Here is a 24753-nt window from a genome sequence, read left to right as displayed (position 1 = left end):
CGTTTTTTTCGAAAACTAGGTGGTTTACAAGCATAATTCATATGCCAACCGACCCAGCTGAACAACGGGCACCTTATTTTTAGTGAAGCTTCGTAAAAAGGTATACACATCTTAAGTAAGTAATCAGTTTTTCATTTACTAAAAATTATAAATCATAAATTGATAATTAAAATTAATTTATAATGTTTTAGTAATAAATACATTAATAGAATACATTTGATTATTTTTGAACTCATTTATTGAATGAATTACATTTATCTACTTACATCATATGTTGCCTAAATCTAAATATGATCATGACGGAAGTCCTCTGTGCTTAAACTATTTATTTAAAATGTATATCCTTTATACAACTTAGTTCAGATAATAGACTAAATCATGAGTAGTATACCAATCACAACACCTCACTCTCACTCTCTCACTCTCTCTCTCTCTCTCTCTCTCTCTCTCACCCACTCTCTCTCACTCTCCCTCTCTCACTCCCACTCTCTCTCACTTTCTTTCTCTCTCTCTTCCTGTTTTTTCTAGAAAAGAGATTCATTATGCGTTCGACTGATAAAATGTTCCAATCAAATACCAATTAGCCTTTATCAGAGCTAAACTTAAGCTGTTTAACTGTAATAAATTATTTATTCTTTAAATATATTATAATTTAAAGAATACGTATGGATGGGCTTCCAATCGAATGCGGGCATATCACAGTAAAGGTATCATAGAAGAATGTATCTTTAATTTATATTACAATAACTCCATCAGGGAACTGAATTTTCACGTTATATATGCGTTAGTGCGAATGTTCCCATTTCTTTATTCTTGTTCAATACACACTGCAGATATTCCTACACATTTTATCATTTCAACGCATACATTTGTTGATGATATAGCGATTCTTACACGTAACTCAGACCCCGCCATCAACGCTTACAACAACACCTGAATTAATTGGCAGTATGGTTCACAAACTGGAGAATCAAAGTAAACCTAAAAAAGGGTAAAGATAAATTTTAGCTCGTTTAAAAGTATCTGTCCCCCCAGTGGGCATAAATGGAACCCCATTGCCAGCCACTGGCCTTGTTCGTTATCTTTGAAGCTTCGTGAATGGACGACTGACTTCAAATCCCCACACGACTGAAAAGCCAAGATAATTAACCGACATTATACATTTCTAAAAGCGCTACTTGATTCACGATAAAAATTAGACATTGAAGAGAAACTTTTAATTTGCAAGACAAGACCTCGTTAGGCTTTCGGTTGTGAGGTGTGGGGCTCAACCAATGATTCCAATCCTCAACCGCTCCAATCTTCTCCGTCAAATTATAAATGCTCCTTTTTTAAATGATTTAATTAAAGTTTTAAATAATACTATTCATATCACACCCCGTTTGTACCCGACCTCTTCAAAACCAGCTATAAAAAATTTCATCAATCACTGAGCATCCATAATAATCCACTAGCACACAGTTATCTCATTCCAGTCCTACCAGAAAATATCCCAATGCGATTGAAGCGGAAATGGCCCTGAGACCCTCTCAGTGAGTGCCTTTTTTTAATTATTATTTATTTTTATTACAATCTGTAATTATTATTTACAATATGTAATTTGCGGATACATGAACTTATGTACAACTATTTACATTGAGGGGAGAAAATAATCAATGTTATCCTGCCTCTTCACTTTGTGTATGTTTTTTTACAGTTTACTCGGAAAGGAGGTCGCGGGGCCTTTCCTCTTAAGACGCCTTATGGGGTTGTAGGGATGGGTTCTATCGGACAGGGCTTGGGCAAGACTATTTGGATGGTGGGAGAGTTTTTTGTGAAAGTTGATAAATTTTTGGGGAATAAATTTTTGGATATAAGGAATTTGAAGGTCGTTGTGGAAGGTAGCATTTGAGACATAATAAGGAGCATTTACAATGGATCTGAGGACTTTAGATTGAAAGGATTGGAGACGTTGGATATTGGAAGGTTTAGCGGTTCCCCACAGTTCTATTCTGTATGTCCAAATCAGTTGTAGTAGTGTTTTGTAAATTGTAAACTTGTTTTTTGTCGATAGGTTAGACTGTCGTCCTATAAGTCTGTGCAGTAGACCATACCGTCTGTTTAGGTTTTGTCGTGTCAGTCGTGTATGTTGATTCCACGTTAGTCGTGAGTCTAGGTGGAACCCAAGGTAGCGAACGCAGTCGGATTTGGGGATAGGAACGTTGTTGTAGTATATCGTGAGAGGAGGTTTGCTTCGGAGTGTAAATGTGAGATGGACGCTCTTGCTTTCGTTTATCTTAATTTTCCATTGTCTACGCTAATCTGCTATACATGAGATATGTTCCTGCAGATCTTCCGAAGCAACCGCAGGATCGGAATTGGAGGATAGTACAGCTATATCATTGACGAAGGTTCAAGTAGGGTGGTTGGTTTAGAGGGAATATCTGCAGTATAAAGGATGTAGAGGATTGGTCCGATCACACTGCCCTGCGATACTCCCGCAGCCAGAGAGCAGTATTCGGAGTAATCTGATCCTGGTCGGACCCGAAAGAACCGCTCTGTTAGATAAGAGTGGAGAATTAGGTAAAGAGTATTTGGAAGGACACGCTTTAATTTGTACAGGAGTCCCCTGTGCCACACGCGGTCAAACGCTTGTGTCGTATCAAGGAAAGCTCCCATACAATATTCTTTGCGCTCGAGGGAGGAGGATATACGGTCAACAACGCGAAACACCTGCTGGACTGTGGAATGGTGGGGGCGGAAGCCAAACTGATGATCGGGGAGGAGGTTAGACTTTAATTGTCGCAATAGCCGTTTAAGGAGAATTTTTTCAAATAATTTGGACATGATGGGAAATAAACTAATTGATCGATAAGATGAGGATTTTTGAGCTGGTTTGCCAGGTTTCAGGAAGAGGATAATGTTGGAATATTTCCAAAGTAAGGGAAAATGGGTAGTGCGGAGTATACAATTGTAGAGGTATGTGAGGAATATAATGCCTTTTTTAGGGAGTTGTTGGAGAATTTGGGATGTTATCAGGTCAAAACCAGGAGCTTTGCGGTTCGGTAAACGAGACAGGATATACTTGACTTCGGCGGGAGTGACGGCTTTCGGAGTGAGTTAGTGAGTGACTAATGACGATGTTTCAGTGTGATAGAATTTGTCAGTGGGCAATTTCTCCTACAATTGTCAAAGTCGTCACAATCAGCGTATAATGGACCTATTTACTTAATACAATATTTGAAGTTGTCAATATTAAATAAACGTAATAACAAAATTCTTGGCAGCGTTTTTACTTTATTTTCTTATACGTTCTCATTGCCTTCGCATACTAATAATTGGTTATCTACAAAACCAGAACTTATTTTGCACATATTTTTGGCAAGTCGTCGAGATATAACATCTATAATTTTTGTCGAGGACATGCCCTCATCTATACCAACACATACTATTTATTACCTAAACGTGAGCTACCATGGAACTGTATATTCCCCCCTTCAGTATTTGCATAAAAAATACAACCTGCATACTTACAGAATCATCATCAATTTTGCTAATAAATACAATTTCTCATTATTTACTTATTCATAACATACATTTTGTACTATTTACAATTAAATATACCGGAATACTCAATATTACGCTAGTGGCCACTCCTCATTACTAATACATTATTCCATTACGCTTTTGTTAATGTTGTACCTTCGAATAATATTGTCTTTAGAATTTTTCAGCAATTGTTGCAAATTTTCATGCTTGTTATGTTTGTTACTAGATTTATGGAATTAAATACGGTCGTGGGTTCGATCCCCACCGTCGCCCTTGGACTTTTTCTGACGCCTAAGGGGAACGGTGGCCGCAATTGAAAGAAATTGACACGGCACTCATCAATGGAAGGAGCAGGATCAGATCTCAGCGACCCTGAATTTGGTGGGGGTCAAATTCACACTTGTGTTGCGAGCCCCAAAAAAAGTGGAGCCAGGGATAAAGTACAACAAGCTGTAGAGCTGCAGTGCTCAGGAGGGAACTCCTTTAGTTCCTGGTATCCATTATAAAAAAAATGGAATTAAAGAAAGGTAACAGACTAGTCAAATACTGTAGTCGTAATAATAGAATAACTTGTTAGAAGGAAAGATTTGCATTTTTATTACTTACTTTCATAAATTGTATTTTTGAATATCCAAAATTATATATTGTCACATTAACATATAGTTCATATTAAATCTGATCTATCTAGACGCAGTTTAAAACCGGTTTACGAAAATTTGTTATTTCTGTTCGTTTCTTGTTATTTATTCTACTAAAACGTGTGAAAGGGAAATTTTTTTTAAACTCTCCGATCTTGCTGAAACTCGTACAACTCAAAAATGACCGAGGAAAAACAAGAGAGGAGTGTGATATTGGTACTTTGTTTGAACATGATTTTGACAAAAGGTTTTTGAGAGAAAAAGTGTCAAGTCCGACAATTACTATCAAGGACGCGAAAAAACTGTCGGATAGGCAAACTGCAGTCGCGGACACACCAATCCCTACAGACAGTAGTCAAGTCTCAATTATTAGTGGATAAATTTTCTGAAATTGAGGGAGCCAAGAAAATTAATAGCGGGACAGCTAACACAAATACAATTACTTCAGGCCTCAATTGGTGGAGGGCTGAAAAAAATAAGAATCAGTGATTAGTCCACGGTGGATGCCAACGGGTAGCTTCCTCTATAACACCAATTAATATCACATTCAGAAAATAGAAATCAATCTGTTGGTTGTGAATAACAATAAATAAACAGTTATATGATAGATAAATAAAGTTTTAAAAAAATTTTCTTTTAAATGAAACTTGTACTCATTGTTCAAATCCTAAAAACTTAACTCTGGTTTTTCACTCTTGTTTTGCAGCATGTTGCATGTACATTGAATTTTTAAAACACTTTCAAAAGACTTAATTACCATTATTATGATTGTGAGGTATTCAATGAAAACAATTTTTGTCACATATTAATTTAAAAACTTTATTTATTAAAAATATTTTGTATTTGGTATTTGTTTTACACACAATACTTTTTAAAACTTAACCTAATCTCGTTGTTGAACTATTACTAGTATAGCCTTGGATTCCATTTGAATACTTTCAACAGAAGATCACGTCTGTAAAAGAACTGTTCTTTTACAGGTGTGTTTCGTTTCTAACGATGTTTTTCTTAATCAGCGTCCACTGAAAATTAATATAAAAACATTAGTGATTATTTTACCAGGGTAAATCACATGAAACTTACTATCCTGTGCTTGAAGCGGAACTTGTAGCGAAGCTAGAACTAGACGATGCAGACTTTCCTCCAGAAGTTACAAGATGGCCTTTAACTCCATCGTGACCACCTCCAAGACTACTGCTGGAAGAAGAAGAGTGACTCTTTGAAACACTTCCACTTCCTCCATGTCCTCCGCTAAGAAGTTCTCCATCCTCAGAGTGTCCAACACCGTGTCCTGAGAGACCGCCTTTGACAAATCCTCCCTCTGAATGGCCACCACCCAATCCACTTCCACCGTGTCCTCCCCCAAGTCCTCCTGTACTTAATCCACTTCCCCCTACACTTGACGAAGAAGATTGGCTAGATGAGAAGCTTCCACTTCCACCATGACCCGCACTGACTAATTTATTTCCGCTACCAAGCCCGCCGCCATAACCGCCTCCTGATCCACCACCATGTCCGCTTCCGCTGAGTCCACCACTACTGAATTCACCTCCACCAAATCCGCTTCCACCGTGTCCACCTCCAAGACCGCCGCCTTTTACTCCACCCCCTGAGAGACCACCGCCGAGTCCACTTCCGCCATGGCTTCCTCCAAAGCTTCCACCACTACCTCCTACACCACCGAATTCACCGAGTCCACTGCTACCGTGTCCTCCTGAGTCCGCTGCTACCGTGTCCTCCACCGAGTCCACTGCTGCCGTGTCCTCCTCCGAGTCCGCTGCTACCGTGTCCTCCACCGAGTCCGCTGCTACCGTGTCCTCCACCTAATCCGCTGCTACCGTGTCCTCCACCGAGTCCACTGCTACCGTGTCCTCCACCGAGTCCGCTACTGCCGTGTCCTCCTCCGAGTCCGCTGCTACCGTGTCCTCCACCGAGTCCGCTGCTACCGTGTCCTCCACCTAATCCGCTGCTACCGTGTCCTCCACCGAGTCCACTGCTACCGTGTCCTCCACCGAGTCCGCTACTGCCATGTCCTCCACCGAGTCCGCTACTGCCGTGTCCTCCACCTAATCCGCTGCTACCGTGTCCTCCACCGAGTCCACTGCTACCGTGTCCTCCACCGAGTCCGCTACTTCCGTGTCCTCCACCGAGTCCGCTACTGCCGTGTCCTCCACCTAATCCGCTGCTACCGTGTCCTCCACCGAATCCACCACTACTTAATCCACCTCCTGAGTGGCCACCACCTAATCCGCTTCCGCCGTGACCTCCGCCAAGTCCGCCGCCGCTCAATCCACTTCCACCAAAGCCTGATGATGAAGATTGGCTAGAAGCAAAACTGCTACTTCCGCTGTGGCCTGCAGACACTAACTTTTCGGGACCAAGTCCGCTGCCATGGCCACCACCTAATCCACTTCCACCGTGTCCTCCTCCCAGCTCGCCGCCGATAAATTCCCCTCCTGAGTGCCCTCCACCAAATCCACTTCCACCGTGTCCGCTTCCAAGACCGCCGCCTTTTACTCCACCTCCAGAGAGACTTCCACCGTGTCCACCTGATAATCCTCCGCCACTAAGTTCGCCTCCTGAGTGTCCACCAGTAAATCCACTACCACCGTATCTTTCTCCCAATCCACCGCTGCTAAAACCACCTCCTGAGTGACTAACTCCTGGTCCACTACTACCGTGTCCTCCTCCTAACCCGCCGCTGCTAAATCCGCCCCCTGAGTGACCACCACTCAGTCCACTTCCACCGTGCCCTCCTGACAGTCTCCCACTGCTAAATTCAGAGCCTGAGTGGTCACCACCGAGTCCACTTCCGCCATGACCTCCTCCAAAACCACCACCACCTCCTGAGCCACCATGTCCACCGAGACCACCCCCGCCATGTCCACCTCCAAAGCCGCCGCTTCCGCCGCCGCCTCCACCGCCGCCTCCTCTTCCACCGTATCCACCTCCGCTGAGTCCTCCTAAACCCCTGCCGCCATCACCTCCGCCTAGGCCGCTTCCTCCGTGTCCTCCAGCGCCACCACCGTAGCCCCCTGTTTGGAGTCCGCCCTGTCCATAACCTCCGCTTCCTCCTACGAGTACTTTCGAACTTGCAGCCGACGAAGCTGCTGACTGACTAAATCCTTTTGTTGCGGAACCATACCCTCCACCACCATGTGCGCCTCCGTATCCGCCTGATCCATATCCTCCTGATCCATAACCTCTCTTCTTTCTTATAAGTGATTCATGATATGAATAAGGTAACGGAAAATCCTTAATTAAAAAGTTGGTTAATACTTTTTCTATATTTTTTATCTCATCATATTCATAAAATAACTTACTTTTATAGGGCGAATACTCGGATTTATCGAATCTAATACCGAATAAATTAAGACCCTGTAATTAGGATGTTTATCTGACGTATCTCTTTCTACAATTGCATTGTCTCCCAGTTCTAAAAAATATTAATAATAATAATAAATGATTATGTTAAAAAAAAATCTTAAAAATATGCTTACAGATAAGTAATTATTAATTTATTTGTTACATCTTATTTGATTGTACACAAAAAACAATGGGTAACACAGAATTAAAGAAAACAATTTTTTTAGAACCTTTTTTTAATGAGTTCAGTCATTACTAAAACACCCAATATTAAATTCCATCGAAATATAAAATTTAATTACATTTTTTTCAATCAATAGGGCAGATAAATACTATAACACCATTTGTTGAAGAGATTATTTTTACTAATTACCTGGATTTTCAAAGTCCAATGCCAAGGCTGCGGTGAGCCCTACGGCTATTAGGAACAGCTTCAACAGCATATCTGATTTGACTTCTTCTGCAACAAGCGGCATATATAGCAGACGCCCCACTCTCCTTTAAACAAGGCCGAGATACCCTGGCGAGTTATTCTGTTAGAGCTTTTGAAATCTATACCTTGATCTTTTTTATATTTTTTGTATATGTATATAATAGTTCATCAAACGATTATAAAACATGTGTGTTTTAAGAGTGCGTTTAGAATAAGAAAATCTAAAATACAATTGCTTAAAATCAAATATAATTGAATTTTTTTATTAACAAAGTTTGTCAATCGTATAACAAAATTCATTTTTTAATTTAGTTTTTAAATTGAAACATTCCTTTTTACCATGTCCACATATGAGAAAGTTAAGAAACAATGCTTTTTATATACGGAAATAATTTGAAAAACAGTAGTTTTCATACATAGATAGATTAAGCCGTCATTATTTTTAAAATATTGAAAACGAAAGAAAAAATGTTTTTGCGAAAGTTGAAGTAGGTTCTACTTAGGCTTAAAATTCTTAGCAAATAGTAAATCTTTTTTTCAAACATGTTTTCAAAAAAATGAGACAAATATTTAAACCATGTGTTTGTTTAATATATCCTCGTTATTATTCTAATTGTTATATGTACTTAGTATATTTTTTAGTGTATTATTTTTTATTCCTAAGAAATAAAAATAAAAATTAATACACTAGAAAAATGTTAATAAGATAATGGAATAAAAAATATATAATGTACGGGACAAACAATTTTCATTAATTTTTTGAATCATAAATAACTTTTTGTTATATTTGAAATTTATCTTGTTAATTATTTGCCAGTTAAGTTCCTCTCCGTGGAAATAATAGCAAATATTCATTTTGAGTAGGGACAAAAAGATAGCTTACCCTTAAGTTGGGTATAATATGTTAAATTTTATGGTTTGCATTAATTTTTGTAATCATAAGAAAGTTTTTTGTTACATGTTAAATGCATCTTATTAATTACCTGCCAGTAAAGTATCAATCCGTCGAAATAATAGTAAATATTAACTTCCAGGTGGGACCAAAAGATAACCCACCCTAATATTTGGAAATAAGTTAAATTTTATTGTTTTCATTAATTTTTTAAATCATAAATTACGTTTTGTTACATTTTAAATGTATGTTCTTAATTATCTTCTCAGTAAAGTATCACTCCTTAGAAATAATAGTAATATTAAATTTCATGTGGGACAAAAATATATCACATATTTAGATGATTTTATTAAAACTTACAATTTTAAAAACGCTGAAAAAGAATTACAAAATAATTTTAATAGCCAGGGCCTTTGTCCTCCTAGTTAGCATCGATTTGGAGGCACTTTGAAATTTTTTTCTTCCAATTCTTCTTGGATCATGTGTTTCATCTCTTCTGTTTTTGGAACCTGATAAATAGCCTTGTATAGATGTCTAGATTTAGTCCCTAGACATTTTCAGTTATATTAAAATTTAGATCAATTACCATTCCAAAACGTCCTTTTTTTGAAAAATAATTTTAACATTTTCGCTGTATGGTCAGGCATTTGTCCCGCTAGATTATTATTATTCACTTGTTATTGTCTCTTTAATTTACTTTAATTTAAATTAAATTTCTATTAATTATAGATTTTGCATACTGTTTCATTCTACCAGAAACAAAAACAATTTCTGTTTTCTTGTTGTGACCGGTGTCACCCCATATCAGCACGCTTAAAAATAATAATCCGAAGAATCAGGGCCGTTGCGGTTACTATTTGTTACATCTGAAAACAGGATTTTTCTTGGTATTTCTTATGAACTTCATTTAGCGCTGATATCCGTTCCATTTTCTTCCTCTGGATCATGGCACCATTTATGACCCTCTTTAAGTTGTTCATGTTCGTTGATACTCCAGCTCTTTAATTTTTCCACGCTGTCAAGAAATTCGAAACCATCCTCAAAAAGTGCTCGTTTTTCAATAGTTATGACAGATGGCCTACGTGGTATTTTATTTTTTCTTCTGGATTATTTAAATAGGTAGGTGAAATGACTTTCCTACTTTGTCCTATGTTTCTTAATGTTTCCTAAATCTATATTACACGGTTTTTAATTGTTAATATTATATCGCGTTCAGGAAGCGTCAAAAACTTGCATGACCATAAGTATACATCGTTACTAGCAACAAACCTTTGCCTCATAACTTGGTATGCAATTCGATTTAGGTATTATTTTTGTTTACATACAACAGATGGGCCTACTTTCTGCCCTACCTTAAAGTCATTATTTACTATTAGAATTTTTCTAGCAAGTACGTAACAAAATTCAGTTAAATTTACTGAAAAAGTTATTTATTAAAAAAAACTTAATGAAACGTACAATTGTGATGTATACACAAAATAGTAGGGTGGGCTATTTTTTGTCCTGAACCTTATGTAGAGGCAAGTCCATCGTTAGTTTCTTATACATATACACATAGTAAACTATTCAGTTTCTCTTAGGGTCCACATCATTTTAGTAGCTCAAATTTTTAACTGTGATTCATTTGTTTATTGATGTGTGTATCTGACATTTAGTTTATTTGTGTATTGATTCTGATTAGATAGTTTTTCTCTCGTATGAATTTACGCCCTTATTTATGTCATATCGAAATGTAAAAGAGATCCAAAATTAAAATAAATCATAGTATTGCTGGAATGTCGGGTAGTTGATTATTTCTTTATACATTTTTATATATAGTTTTGAATGATTAGGTGCTCTTTTCATCATCGCAGATGATAAAACAATAAAACCTAAGGTAGGAGGCAAACCAAATCTTACATTATCTTAAAAAGAGACAATAACAAGTGAATAATTTGTACTCTAGCGGGACAAATGCCTGACCATACAGCGAAAATGTTAAAATTATTTCTCAAAAAAAGGACGTTAGGAATGGTAATTGATCTAGATTTTAATATAATTGAAAATGTCGAGGGACTAAATCTAGACATCTATACAAGGCTCCAAAAACAAGAGATGAAACACATGATCCAAGAAGAATTGGAAGAAAAAAATTTCAAAGTGTTCATCGCCTCCAAATCGATGCTAACTAGGAGGACAAAGGCCCAGCGCTAAATTAAATTATTAAAATTATTTTTCAGCGTTTTTAAAATTGTAAGTTTTAATAAAATCATCTAAATATGTGATATATTTTTGTCCCACATGAAATTTAATATTCATGTTCAAAAAATGTTGATTTGCCCGTAATAAAAGTAATAAAAGGGATGATCTATCTTGCTATCTGATTAATAAATTAAGTTTCAATTATCGCTATGCCCTTGAGACCAGGATTAATTATAGAAATGATCACTAGCAGGTAAATTATGAGTCGGTCACGATCCCTTGGTCGGTCATGCTTGCCCGGGCTTAGAAGCAAATTATAAGGTTGGGGATTTTCTCTCCGTAAAGTCAATTAAGTCGATACGAAAATGTTTGGGACAGACTTGCTCTCGTTTCTCATCATTCTTAGAACAGTTAAGGAAAACCAGTTTATCAAACCGCCCTTGCCCGAAATTTATGGTCTACAGGATCCTGTAAATCCCGGAGGAACCTGGGGATTTTTGTTATAATCATGAGCCTAATCCTTTATCCAATAATTACTGGTTTTTTTGCTCTGTTTTAGTAACATTGCATCGCCTCATTCTCGTTCACTCAGAAAATGTTATTTAATTGTATATTGTGATGTACTAATTTGCTATCTGAGAGACAGTGTTATCTCAAGATAACCCCAGTTTAATTAATCGCAAAGACGTAAATTCTTTATTCCAAATCATAATAAACATAAATTTCATTTGCTTAACCCAAACAAAAATAATTTATTGGCTGTCGACATAAGAATCGTGTTTGAATCAGTTTCTAATCTCTGATTTGTCAAAATATGCAACAGTATTTTTTATCATAACAAATACGGGTTTATTATTATTATTAATTTTTAAGGGCGTTTTAACGGCTAAGGTCATTTCACGCCCTAACATCCAAACTTTCTATCTTAGGTTAGCTATATATCTTCTGAGTGCTATAAAGCTCTGACTCCAAACATTCACTCGTAATCTAATTTATCCTTTTGCCATCCAAGCTTTAATTTTTCTTTTTAAAATTTTTAATTCGGAAGGCCAAATGTATGCAAAATTCCCATTTTAAATTGCATAAAATTGAATAAAATTTATTTCTGTTTCTTTTTTAATTAGAATTGTGAATTTTTGTTCCATAATTTAAAAATTCCTCGTAGGCTTGTGTGGCTAATAATAATAATAATAATAATAATAATAATGGAGTCAGACTAGCAACAGTCTCAGAATGAGTATAGGCTCATCCTTATCCTTTTATTCTTCCATTCAAATATGATAACTAATTCTACATAACAATAATAAGAAACAAAACATAATAACATTTCTTTTTATCTTTTTTTTTTGAGGGAGCTATTTTTTTATATTTAAATTGCGATTTTGGGCAAAATATGGGTTTAATTAACAAATATAAATTTATGCATTTAAAGGATAAAATTACATAATGCAATATACCAAATTACTTCAATTTAATTAACATTCTAGTAAAAGTGTAAATAATAATCATAAAATATAAAATTTGAGTGTTTTTTTCCAACAAAATATTAAGTGTTAAATAATAATAAATAAGTGGCACTAGATTTTTAAGCTATATCAAATTGGATATAAATTAATCTCCCATTCTTTTAACCTTTACATAAGATCGTCGATTGTTTAATAGGAAACCATTTTATAATTCTTTTCACAGAATATGAAGACCAATCGTTGTTTGGATCCGGTTTCTATGATAATATCAAGCAAATTCAATTTTGAAATCTTAGCTTTCTCGGCATTGGTTATAATGATGTTCATGGCAATTAGTATACTTGTTTTTTATTCATGTAAAAAACCAAAAAAAAGTTTTAAAGGCAGATTCTGAGAATTGTTAGAAAACCGCATACATCCCATAATTGAAAAAAAATCGCACCACTCTGAATATTGTAATGCTCCGCTTTTGTTTATTTGGTTTAATTATTTAACTTGGAAGAAGATTAACATCACTGACACGACCGTGTTAATGAGTTAAAGGAAATCCCTTTTAAGGTTGTGAATTCCATTTATGGGTGGTAAATCATCATTCTCTATATTCGTATATATACATATGTATACAATACAGTATATAGGATCAACTGAAAAAAATACACAACTCTGTTTTACAATATCAACTGAGTGCTCAAAATAACAGACATGCTTAGAAATGGCGAGATTATAATATTTAATTTTCTCTATGATGAGTTTTTATGTTTAAGATTTTTTTAAAAGCCTCATGGATGAATATAAAAATAATCTCATTTAGATTAATGTTATAAAATATTAATGTTAAAAAAGAGTAATGTTTACCAGTCACATATATCAGCGTTAATATAAGGTTATTAAGATATTAAAGTAATCCAGAACGTAAATTTTGCCCTTGACTCACTGATTTTGACCTTTGCTATCTCGACACTTTTGCGGGTCAAACATCTCGAAATAAAAAGATTTCTATTTCACTTTTTTAAATCTTAAACTAGATAAAGATTATCAAATAGAAGCCATCGGTTTTTCCTAATGGTCGCGAATTTCCATAAAAGGGGTTCTCGACGAGTTGCGAAAATGTATTAATCGCAGCAATGACCCATAGTTCATCTTATATTTTAATATGAACAAAACGAGGTGTTTAAAAAATATTATCGTACAGAATAAAAAACCAAAATGTTTATTTTATCACATCATATGTCATTTTGTATTAATCCAAGTTTAAAAAAGACAATTTGCCGTCACTTTTACAAAATAAACATAAAAATCTACTATACCAGAACGGCATAGTTATGTGCCAGACTCCGCGCATGGTCTACAATAGAATGTACAATTATTTAAAGCTTTTTGCGACCAATGAAATTTAATAGTGAACCTCAAAGTAAGGTCATGGTGTTTGGAATAGGTGGTATACCTAAATCTTCTGATATTCTTGTTAGTTGGATAGAAAACACAATCCAAAAACAAACAAATGTTAATCCTAATTTTTAATAACGGATTTATTCAAGAATAGTAAACATGAAGATAACTCATTTTGTAAACAAAGACCTTTTCTCCATTTTATGCCAATTATATTCTCTTTAATCGCGAAAAGAATTCATCTTGAACCAGAAGTTCGCAGTATTATTGTGAGAATGACTCATCGAGGTCACTGCCAAGTAGATATCTCAGAGGCAGTTGGCGTTTCTCAGAGATTTGGCTCCCGGGCTTTAGCCAGATTCCGAGAGACTGAAAATGCCAATAGGAGGTTTGTTAGGGGATCTTTGTGTATTAAGGTACAGAAATGTTGTCATTGCTGAAAGGCGGGGCCCTTTCCATAGTGCCCGCCAGATCCTAAATGAAGTACACGATGTATTGGCAAGGACTTTATCAACAAAAACGATTCGTAATCTTTTGTGGGAAGTTGACCTCACATCGCATACCCCTCTGAGACGACCTGCCACCAAGGGCTCAGGATAATATGGTGCAGCAGCGGCTAGAAGGGAACACAATGCTGTTATGTTTACTTATGAGTCGCATTTCTATCTGCAAGGTGATACCAGGCGCCTAAGAGTCTACCGACAACAGGTGATGCGTACAATGCCCCAGTTCCTCCGTTCAGTGCAGTTGGAGGAGGCGGTGTAAAGGTCTAGGCTAGGATTTACACTGGAGGACGAACTGGACTCCATATTGTTGAAGGCAACCTCACCGCATTTCATTATGTCCAAGAAATTAACGAGGAATACTTCCCTCAAACCAATGATCTCATTGGCAGGGATTTTCGATTTCTGGATGACAATGACAATTCCAGACCAGTTGTTCATTAGTGTTTAAGACACCTGGAAATTTCCCATCTACTCCTTCCCCCATTTTCTCCAAGCCTCAATTCCATTGAACACATGTGGGATGAGTTGCAACGAAGGCTTTTTGATTACCATCCGCAACCAGTTGATCTTCAACCACTGAGCGCAGTTTACATCGTTGGAGTGAAATTCTCTATGAAATTAGTGACAACCTTATTAACCAAGTTAGGCAGCTACTAATTAAGTATGTTTAACAGGTGCACAGTAGTTTTAGCTAACAGAAGACATTATATGCGGTAATGATTGCTTAATAAAATTATTGTGTCCAATAGACAAATTTATAGAATTAAAACCTTTTATTTTGTAATTTTTCAAAAGTCTAATTATATTTTCCTTCATTAAAAAACAATAATTCCTTATAAATTTTAATGCAATTTGTAATAGAAATAAAATAAAAATTCTAGGTTAAGTAAATACTACAAAATTGGCAATATCCTTATTCCTTTCGTAGCAATTTATCTTGGTGTTCTCACCCCTGATTGCATTGGACGAATAATTTGAAGCAAAAAGTCTTATTAAGAATTTTGCAATCACCAAGCCATGGTACTTTTTAATTGTCCAAGGGGACATCCCATTAAAGTATAAAGTATCCAACTCAGTGTGCTGTTCAATCCTATGTTACGGTTGCCATGTATGAGGCTATAAACAATTCGAAACCATAGGAAAAGTTTTAAGTTATATTGTGTACTATTTCATATCCTATTCCAATTAAATTAAATGATTTACTTGGAAACATCACCATACATATTATACATGCACACTTTACAACTTGACTTCTCATTAATCCTTAAAACCCTACACCTTTCAGATTTCTTGCTAGAAAAACTGACAGCGATAGAAATCGTAAGGTCCAAGACTTCTAGTATTCACAAAGGCCATCACTGTACATTAAATATTTTCTAACCAATCCAACTCTTGATAACGTTGATAAAACCAGACTTCTTTATGTAATTTAAAAGAACAAAATTTTGTCGGTCTTAACCTATGTGAATTATGTTGGCTACTAAAACTCTAACACAGGTCTTAGGATTAGAGGGAGGGTTCTGTTTGCATCTTGCAGTCAGTTGAAACAGTTCTTTACTTCCGGGCTGAGTGTTCGATTTTAGGAGAGATTCATCTATTACACTTGGGTCCTTCACTCTCTTTATAGAGTTTAAATCGTAGAGCTGTTGAATGGTTCGGATCCCCGGGTTCTCATACAGTATGCTCACTACACTTGAAAGTGTAGATTCACAGCATTATATAAAACAGCTAATGATCTAGAAACAAAACCCATTTACATATTCTGTGTATTGATTTTTTTATGTTCTACAGTTAACGGAGTTATATCCAGAATTCTACTTTTAATTTTGAATTTCGAATCATTTGCGACAATTTACAACCATCTCCGACGACAGACGGATTTAATTTAATGTTGTATATACTTTTATAAATAGATAGGTAATATAAAAATACTTTTATTGATACATGCATACAAACTAACAAAGAAATATTTGACTTAAAAATTACAGCATGGATAATACTTTTATAAATGTTTCGTTGAAGTGCATAAAGTGGCAAAATAAAGTATTTATATCTATATATGAAATAAAGATTGTGATCTCAATACCAACCTTTTAAGATATAATAAAATTGGCTTACATAATCAAGATGTACTTCAACTTATAAGATTTAATGCTGTTCACACATACATGCTGGTAAACATAAGGCGTCCTGGGTCCTGTCTGCACTAATTGCAAAGAACTATTGAAATTCCAAAAAATATATGTTGTTCCATTCTGAAAATACAATTAAAATACAACATTATATATGTTGATAAATTATTTATTTTGTATCCTCTGTATGCATACATAGATTTCATAAATTTGTTCTTCTGATTTTTACGCAGGGATGAAACAAGTCGTGAGAAACCCGCTGACACATTCGCTGCTGAAGGATTAAGGGCGAGTAGGTCTCGGGACCAAAATAGTTTACTACGATCAAGGATTTATAGAATGTGAAATAGTAAAGAGAGCTTGAACGGAAGGGTTATGGTTAGACAAACATTAGAGCGGAAGAGAATGCTGAACTCCTTGAGAGGTTAGGTTAGACACGTAATTGGGAGCTTGTGGAATTCTTATAATTGTAATTATAACTAATTATTATAACTAATTATTACAATTGTAATTGTAAATATAATTATTATGTGTACTTGTAAGGACTGTTTGATTGGAATGCTTGGATGGGTTGGATATTGCTTGGCCTTTTAGAACCGTACAGTTCTACTCCCTATGTCCAAACAAGTCTTTTTTTTTTTAAATATAATTTGTAGTACATTACAACTACCTTAAAGTAGGTAATAAGTAACAGTGAGCAAGGTAATTAAAACAAAACAAAATTAAAACCAAGAGTGGAGAAAACACCCATCCAATGTTACAATAATATTGTTTGTTCAATTGATACGTGTGTCATTATCACTTTCACTGTCATCACCATCACTTCCTAGGAGATCTCGCAGCCATTGTCTCTTCAGTCGGCGGGGAGGGTTTGAGGGGATTCGTCGGGATGCGAGGTTTCTGATGTGTTGGTTTACGTTAGTTGGGAGGTTATTATGAAATTTACGGTAACGGAAACGTATTCCATCTTGTACGAAAGGAATATGTAAATCTGTATGTGTAGTTTGGTTCGATACATAAAATGGAGCATCTTGTATTTTTCGTAGTATTATAGACTGGGCAGTTTGAATGCGGTGGATATTGGAATGTTTGGCTGAACCCCACACATCCAGCCCGTAAGTCTAAATCGGCTTAACTATGGTGTTGTAAAGCAGCCTTTTATTTTGAAGAGGTAAATTAGAGCGTTTGTCAAGAAGTCGTGCAAGAACTCTAAATCGTGTCATAACCTCCTGACGTTTCAGTTTTGTGTGAGGATTCCACGTCAGGCGTTTGTCGATGTACAATCCGAGGTACCGCACCTTGTCCGCAGTTGGGAGGGGAATATTGTTTAAGAAAACAGGGGTGGAAATCTTTTTACAAAGAGTGAAAGTAATGTGGGTGGATTTGTCTGTGTTAAATTTTATCCTTTTCTTTTTACACCAAGACTCTAGTAGTATGAGGTGTTGTTGGAGGTTTGGAGTGAAATGACAAGGTCGGAGTTGCTAGAGAGAATTGCCGTATCGCCTGCAAATGTGAAACAAGTCACAACAAGTCAAATTACTTTTTCTATAGCGTTAGTTAGACAGTCATGTATAATTTGGATCAAAGCATACAGGATGGGTTAATGTCCAAATACCCGTTGAGTCAAACCGCATTATCATACTTTCTCCATTTATCCACAATTAAAAATCCATGGGCTATGCCGGGATTCGAACCCAAGATCGCTAGCCTCACAAATAGAGTCAAACGTCTAACCTCACGACCGCCTCGGCTTTTATGTTGTCCAGGTCGCTTCAGTATCACTCCATGTCAGTCTGATGTTAGGTGTGGACGAAGATAATTCCTAGCTGTTGATGTATAGTCTAGAGCATGTCCGTTTGAACGTAAAAGTGATTCGTGTGCATTTGACCTCATTTAATTTCATCTTCCATTTTTTCACCATTCAGATTGGTTCATAAATTTTCTTTGTATCATGCAAACTCAGCCATAGCTACGCCAACGTTGCTTTATGATGTAAACTATGATAAAGCAAATAAACCATTAAACTTTATTTTTGTATTTCCCTTTCCTTTATTATTGTCTCTAATAATTAACTTCCTTTCCAATATTTGTAACTGCGCCAATTGATTAAACCTAAAATCACATATCCAATCTAGAAAATCTCCATTCTCGACATCCTTTGAGTCAAATAAAACCACTTATAATAAAAGAAAATTTCCCAGATTTACCGCGTTCTCCACCCTATCACAATCATATAAAACAGCAGAATACAAATTCACGTTTCATACGAAACAAATATGATGCCACAAGAATAGCACCATACTTTATGCTATTATAAAATACTTAGTTCAAAATTTACATCTGTATTGTACTTTTTCCAATCAACATATGTTTTTAAATTCTCCCAGGCCCTGATGGCGATCCGAATAAAAGTCGAAACGTCGGCAAAAAAATTAAAAAGTGTTTCCCTAAAATACTTCATTCATGACCGCTCCTCTTCACTTGAATTAATTATAGTGCTTATGCAGCAGCACGACGATTAAATTCAATTTTTACTTAATTTGAAAAAAATATTAGCGCAAAATTTAACATAAGAAGAACATCATGTAACTGTGTCCAATAATTTTAGAAAATTTAATTCAACAGTTCAGTTAATGAGTTTTACACTGGGAATTACAAACAAGAAATTATTCGTATTATTTCTAGGTTTTTTTTTTATTAAAGATATTGTAAAGAATTGGTCAATTGTACAACATTTTAGTATCCTGTGTCTTTTTCAAGGACATGGTTTATTTATGGACAACAGTTTATTTAACATTATTCCTTTGAATATAATCTTTCCAGAAAAAAAACGTACCTGACGATGGCAGAGGATTACGAAACTCTGAAAATTTGAACAATTCTATAAAACACCTTCAATAAAAAAAAGCTTAGAAATAATTTGAATAATTTCATGTTTCCAGTGCAAAACTCACTAACTGAACTGTTGACTTGAATTTTCTAAAAGTGTTGGACTTTGCTACATAATGTTGTTCCTATGTTAAATTTTGCGCTAAGTTTTTCAACAACATTAAACAAAAAGTCATAGAAATAATAAAAATTAACCAATCCATAAAAAAGGACAAAAATAACGAAGAATCACTTATTTTTATGCATGGGTTGAGAAAAGGCGAAAAAGAATGTTTTTTAATTTTTTTATGGAGGTAAATTCTTTAATTGTTTAGGTTGAATGTGGAGGTGTATTTGTTAGATATATTAAGAGTTTAACATAAAATTCATCTGTACTGTGTACATTTGTGTACAATAGAAGCTCTGATTTTTATTTGAAATTCACTAATTATTGTGGCTATTGCTTGTAGTCAACATAATAAAATTATATTTTGTGCTACAGTTTTCCTCGTTGGTTTTGTCACGTCTATTGCAATATAATTTTCTCATTACATATCTCCTCTCAAGCCCGCAATTGCAGGCTATTATCTTAACGTGCTTGATTTGTAACGCACAATCATGAAGGAGGAAAAAACAAATCCGGCTCCTTAGGCCCGGCGGGGAAGTTCCGATCCCACTGAAAGATGTTGAAGATCCACGTCCGTAATAACCGGATCAAGAAGAAGAGGGGACCTGCGAAGTGCCCAGGGCCAAGGTTAAGTTCAAGGCGAAATGCCATCGGCACTGTATCGTCAGGATTCTGGATTTGCCATTGAAGCCTAACAAACTGAATATATTCAGACAAAGAAATTTTTATTGTTCAATTTTATTAATTATTCAATTTGGACTATTAACAAGTTATAATTTTGGTAAATTTTAGTATAAATACCTCTCACAGCTAGATAAACCATCTAAGGTATTTTATTGCAAATTAATTTTTTTAATTTTTTTTATTTATTTCTCCTTTCAAAGAAATTACATTAATGTATAGATTTTAGATTCGGTCTACTGTTTTCTGGCCTCGGAAGTACCGCAGGGAATTGGATTGGAATTGGAACAATACTCTACATCATAGTAAATGTCCCATCCATTTTCATTGCATCCTTTGGCGATGATACAGCAGTACTATATTTTCACCCCGATCTATAGTCGCTTTGGAAGATCTTCATAGAAATATTTTGAGTAAGGACGACTGTTGTACCTTCGAAGATGTAGGCTGAGCTCTCCTCTAGGGGGTGGTTAGCAATTCCACTTTAAACGAAACCGCGGCCGGAGCGGATCCGGTAGTTTCTACGCTAGAGAAGCCCCAATACTCTGGGAGATAGAGCCGCCTTCTCTATCTAGGGAATGTGCGGGAGACCAGGCTGATATATCGGCATACGGACTGATGCTGATTCAGACCCGATCACTCGGAAAGGGGAAGGGGGAGCGAGGTTGTCTTGAGCCTTCGGGGCTTAGCTGCCTCTACACCAATGCTGCGGCAGTGACACCATTCTGTCGTATGTGGAGGTGCGTCAGCTCTCATCTTGAGAATCAAAACGTCCGATAAGGCCGAATAGGCTAGGTGCGGACTTTAAAGATCCTCATTGTCCTTTTTCGGACTACAGAGTATACGGGAAAGCATGTACCTTCGAAGATACATGATTCCAAACCTTTCAAACCAAAGTACTTAGATCAATCGTAAATGCTCGTTATTATGTATCCAATACTACCCTCCACGATGGGGACCGCGATACAGTAGTACTATCCTCTGACCCCGATCCTTCAGTTTCTTTCCTACAGAGAGTATGGTGATGATTAATATGAATATAAGAAGTCAGAGTTTTTGTTCTCCTAGAACTGCATCCTTCTACTTTTCTAATCCTTAGTTCAATGCAATCGACTCGATAATAGTCCTAAGGAGTACTTCATTTACTTGTACAATTCCTTTCTCTGTGTTTTCTTTGTATCCCAGGTGAGGTCTCCATTGAGCGTTTGCTTCATCTGCTTGATCTTCGAGATGATATGGGTGGCTGTTTATTCCTTCTCATTGCTACATTGAATGTACTCATGTTATGTACATGTTTTCTCAGATGTCATTGACCAGTATGTAATACCTATCATTCCTCTGAGTTTAGCCCTCTCTAACTGAAGGAGAGAATTTGCTGGACTTGGTGAGCGTCGTTTTAACACAAGCGTACTGTACCTAGCACCTCTTGAGTTTATCCATTTTTTCGTTTGTGTCTCTTAGATCAATTCGGTGATGGAGGATTATATGTTTGTTTTCGTTATCCCAAGAGCACGTTCGGGGTCTATGTATGGTCATGCAAATCCTCTTCTGGTATGTGTGTTTGGCTTTTCGTTACTCAAAATTCCCTTGTGTCCTGGTACCCATAATACTGCATTTTGGATGCATTCACTGACGAATTTTGATGTGATTTTTTATATTTTATTATCTGTTTGGCTATCCGATCTTATGAGGATTTGTTTGTAAATTCTATTAAGGTGTATAAGGCACAAGTATTGATCGTAGTATAGTTAGTATTTCAACTTGAAAGATTGATGTGTACTTTCCTAATGAGTTTGAATGCTCATTTTGTGGGGTTGTACATAAAATGCCTGATCCAGTTCCTTCATTTGTTTTCGATCTGTATACCATATATAACTGTATAGAATTCTTCTTATCCTTTAGTTGACGTTCTATTTTCCTATTAGTACTAGAAATAAAAATATTTCTAGTTGACGTTTAATCGTTTACAATCTATATAAATGATATCTCTTCCGAAATGATTCTCTTCCATCTGTTATGACCTTACTTTTTGCGGATGATTTAAAAATATTCCTATAAATTTGTTTCTGGCTACTTAATTTCAACATGCCTTAGTCGTATGCTGCGCCTTCTGTTAGCGTAGCAGTTTATGTTGAGCTTTGGTCCTCGAGATGGATGACGAGGATAATAGGAAGAGGGGTTGGTTTGTGCTCCCCAGGAACTGCAGTCTTCTGGCTTATTGTACCTTCCACGAGGTTAGTGATCCAGTAGTTTATATAACCAATGGGCCATTTGAGGCCTTGGCACCCAACATGTCAGGTTGTCATGCTTTCCCAGTTTTGGAGATTTTGGATGCATTTACCAAATTTTGGATGTAAAGTATTAATTTTTTAGGGTTGCTTGGCTGTCTGATGAGGATTTTTTGCCAGTGAAACACCTTTAAAGGTCGACTCATATCTACCAGCACAGAGCGTGTACAGCACGTAGCGTGGCAGACACAAAAAACATCATCACAAAACATATAGGAACGTTCATACTAAGCGAACGTTTGCGGAGCGTGTCAGTGCAGACACGTACCAGTACCGGGCAGCATGTCGCCGAGAATGTTTTGCTTGTGCTGGCACGTATCTGCGGTTGTCTTTTTTTGTCTGTGCGGTTCAATACGGCTAGTAAGAATACACGACAGACACGATTTGTGCAATTCCAATAGCTTAGGTGCCTACCTATAATACATTGCATTATAATTTTAATAATAATGTCCAGTCTTGGTAAACCGAACTTGTGCTAATCCGAATTCGGGCAAAATCCCAATCGCCGATCAGTACATATTAAAGATTTTTTTTTAAATTTTATTTTACAAAATATGTATAATAATAATATATAAGAATATAAATAATGATAATAATATTATAAGAATATTATATATTATATGTGAAGAAATGTACGTAATTTGTAATACACGGACGTGGAAAGAATCCTGTCCATTGGTTTTCTGAATTATAGTTTGCTGGTCTGTAGGTGTCTTTTGCTGTGATTACCACTTGGTATGAATGCTAGTTTCTGTGCCGTGTCTGCCACGCTACGTGCTGGACACGCTCTTGTGCTGGTAGATATGAATTGACCTTTAAGTTTACCTGTTAAAAACGATGGCCATATATTTCAAGATCGTGTGTACTTCCGTCATGTTCATATTTTGGACTTGCACAGAATATACGTAATCCTGTTCCTTGACTGGTTCTGGAGTGATTTGTAAATTATGGAATTGTATTTGATTTTATCCTGATTTCTTTTTCTTTTTTTAATCTCTTAAGACTTTAAAAATGTTTCTGGGATCATATAATCAGTCCCTATTTCTAGGAATGGCTGCCTTAATTTATTTCTTATTGTTAATGCACACTTTGAGCCCTGAAGGATGATCTAAATATCGAAACAATGGCACAATAAAGAAAATGTTTTTCTAAACCTACATCTCACAAGACCACATCTCACGATCTCCAAATAAATATTTGTAATTGTTGAATGCCCCAATTATTCAGGCCACACCCAATCTATTTATTTATTTTTTAAGTACAAAACTAGCTTTACCCGCACCACATACGTCTTCACGTATTAATGTTTTCAATGGTGGTACGGTTTAGCGCTATTACAAATGCCGTTGATGGAATTTTTATTGATGCATAGGTTTGATAGTGTTTTTATGCTGCCTAATTTTTGGTAGCTTGTTTTTGTTGAGCTTTGTCCCAATCTTACAACCCATGCAGCGTCCCAATTGGAAATGACCCCGCGACTTACATTTTGTGGTGACCGTGTATATTAATAAATATACACGTACAATAGTGAATATGAAACCTCAAATTATGATTGATAAATTTAATCAAAAATTAAATATTTATAAAAGTAAATTGACGCTGTTATGTAATTATGAGGAAAAACGTAACATCGTTATAGGTATCAGTGAAAATTGGGACTAATTTTATTTCAGGCTCAGAAAAGATGGGTTTTTTATCGCATTCACGATTCAGCACAATTATACATGAAGACCCAGGTACAATAAATCGATTGGATGTGTCAGAAAAGAGACTATTATTAGAAAATTTATGTTTTATGTGCCTTTCCAAGAAGTGAAAATTTAAATGTATATAGTGAACAATAAATATAATGAACAAACAAAATGTTATTTTCATATATAATTGTACCAATATACCTGATCAATCCAAGAAAATTTTGAAAAATAATTATACCATTTTACAATTTCATTAATTTTTATTAATTATTTTGATTAATATTAACTTTTTTATTTATTTTTTAGATTTTTGCATTTATTTCATGTTCTTGTAATTTTTTAATGTTGACTTTATTTATATTTTTGAGTAAATTTTTTCAAACTATATTTATTATATAAAATATATTTATATTTACTTATATTTATATTTTATATTTATAATATATTTACGTTATAATATTATTTATATATACCGTACATATAATGTATTATAGAATTATATACATTTATATAAAATTGTAATTATATATAATGAGCACATAATTATATTATTTATAAATACCA

At 35.6% G+C, this 24753-nt stretch overlaps 1 protein-coding gene and 1 long non-coding RNA gene across 2 annotated transcripts; one reads left to right on the top strand and one right to left on the bottom strand.

The window, feature by feature from the left end:
- Positions 1-4013: 4013 nt before the first annotated feature.
- Positions 4014-24427, top strand: LOC106674431. Its single transcript, XR_001341522.2, has 3 exons — positions 4014-4055; positions 16765-17000; positions 24169-24427. It is a non-coding gene; the product is annotated as an uncharacterized LOC106674431 (long non-coding RNA).
- On the bottom strand, positions 5634-8023 carry LOC106674429 (glycine-rich cell wall structural protein-like). Its single transcript, XM_014407145.2, has 3 exons — positions 7906-8023; positions 7490-7602; positions 5634-7421 (listed from the first exon to the last, which is right to left on the bottom strand). The coding sequence occupies exons 1-3, from the start codon at positions 8006-8008 to the stop codon at positions 5868-5870; spliced, it is 1770 nt and encodes a 589-aa protein (XP_014262631.1). The 5' UTR covers positions 8009-8023; the 3' UTR covers positions 5634-5867.
- Positions 24428-24753: the final 326 nt, after the last annotated feature.

This window comes from Cimex lectularius, unplaced genomic scaffold (genome assembly GCF_000648675.2).
Source record: "Cimex lectularius strain Harlan isolate CLEC.00 unplaced genomic scaffold, Clec_2.1 scaffold65, whole genome shotgun sequence".
NCBI lineage: Eukaryota > Metazoa > Arthropoda > Insecta > Hemiptera > Cimicidae > Cimex > Cimex lectularius.
Note: the sequence above shows the minus strand (reverse complement) of the source record. Positions and strands in the feature narration are given on the sequence as shown.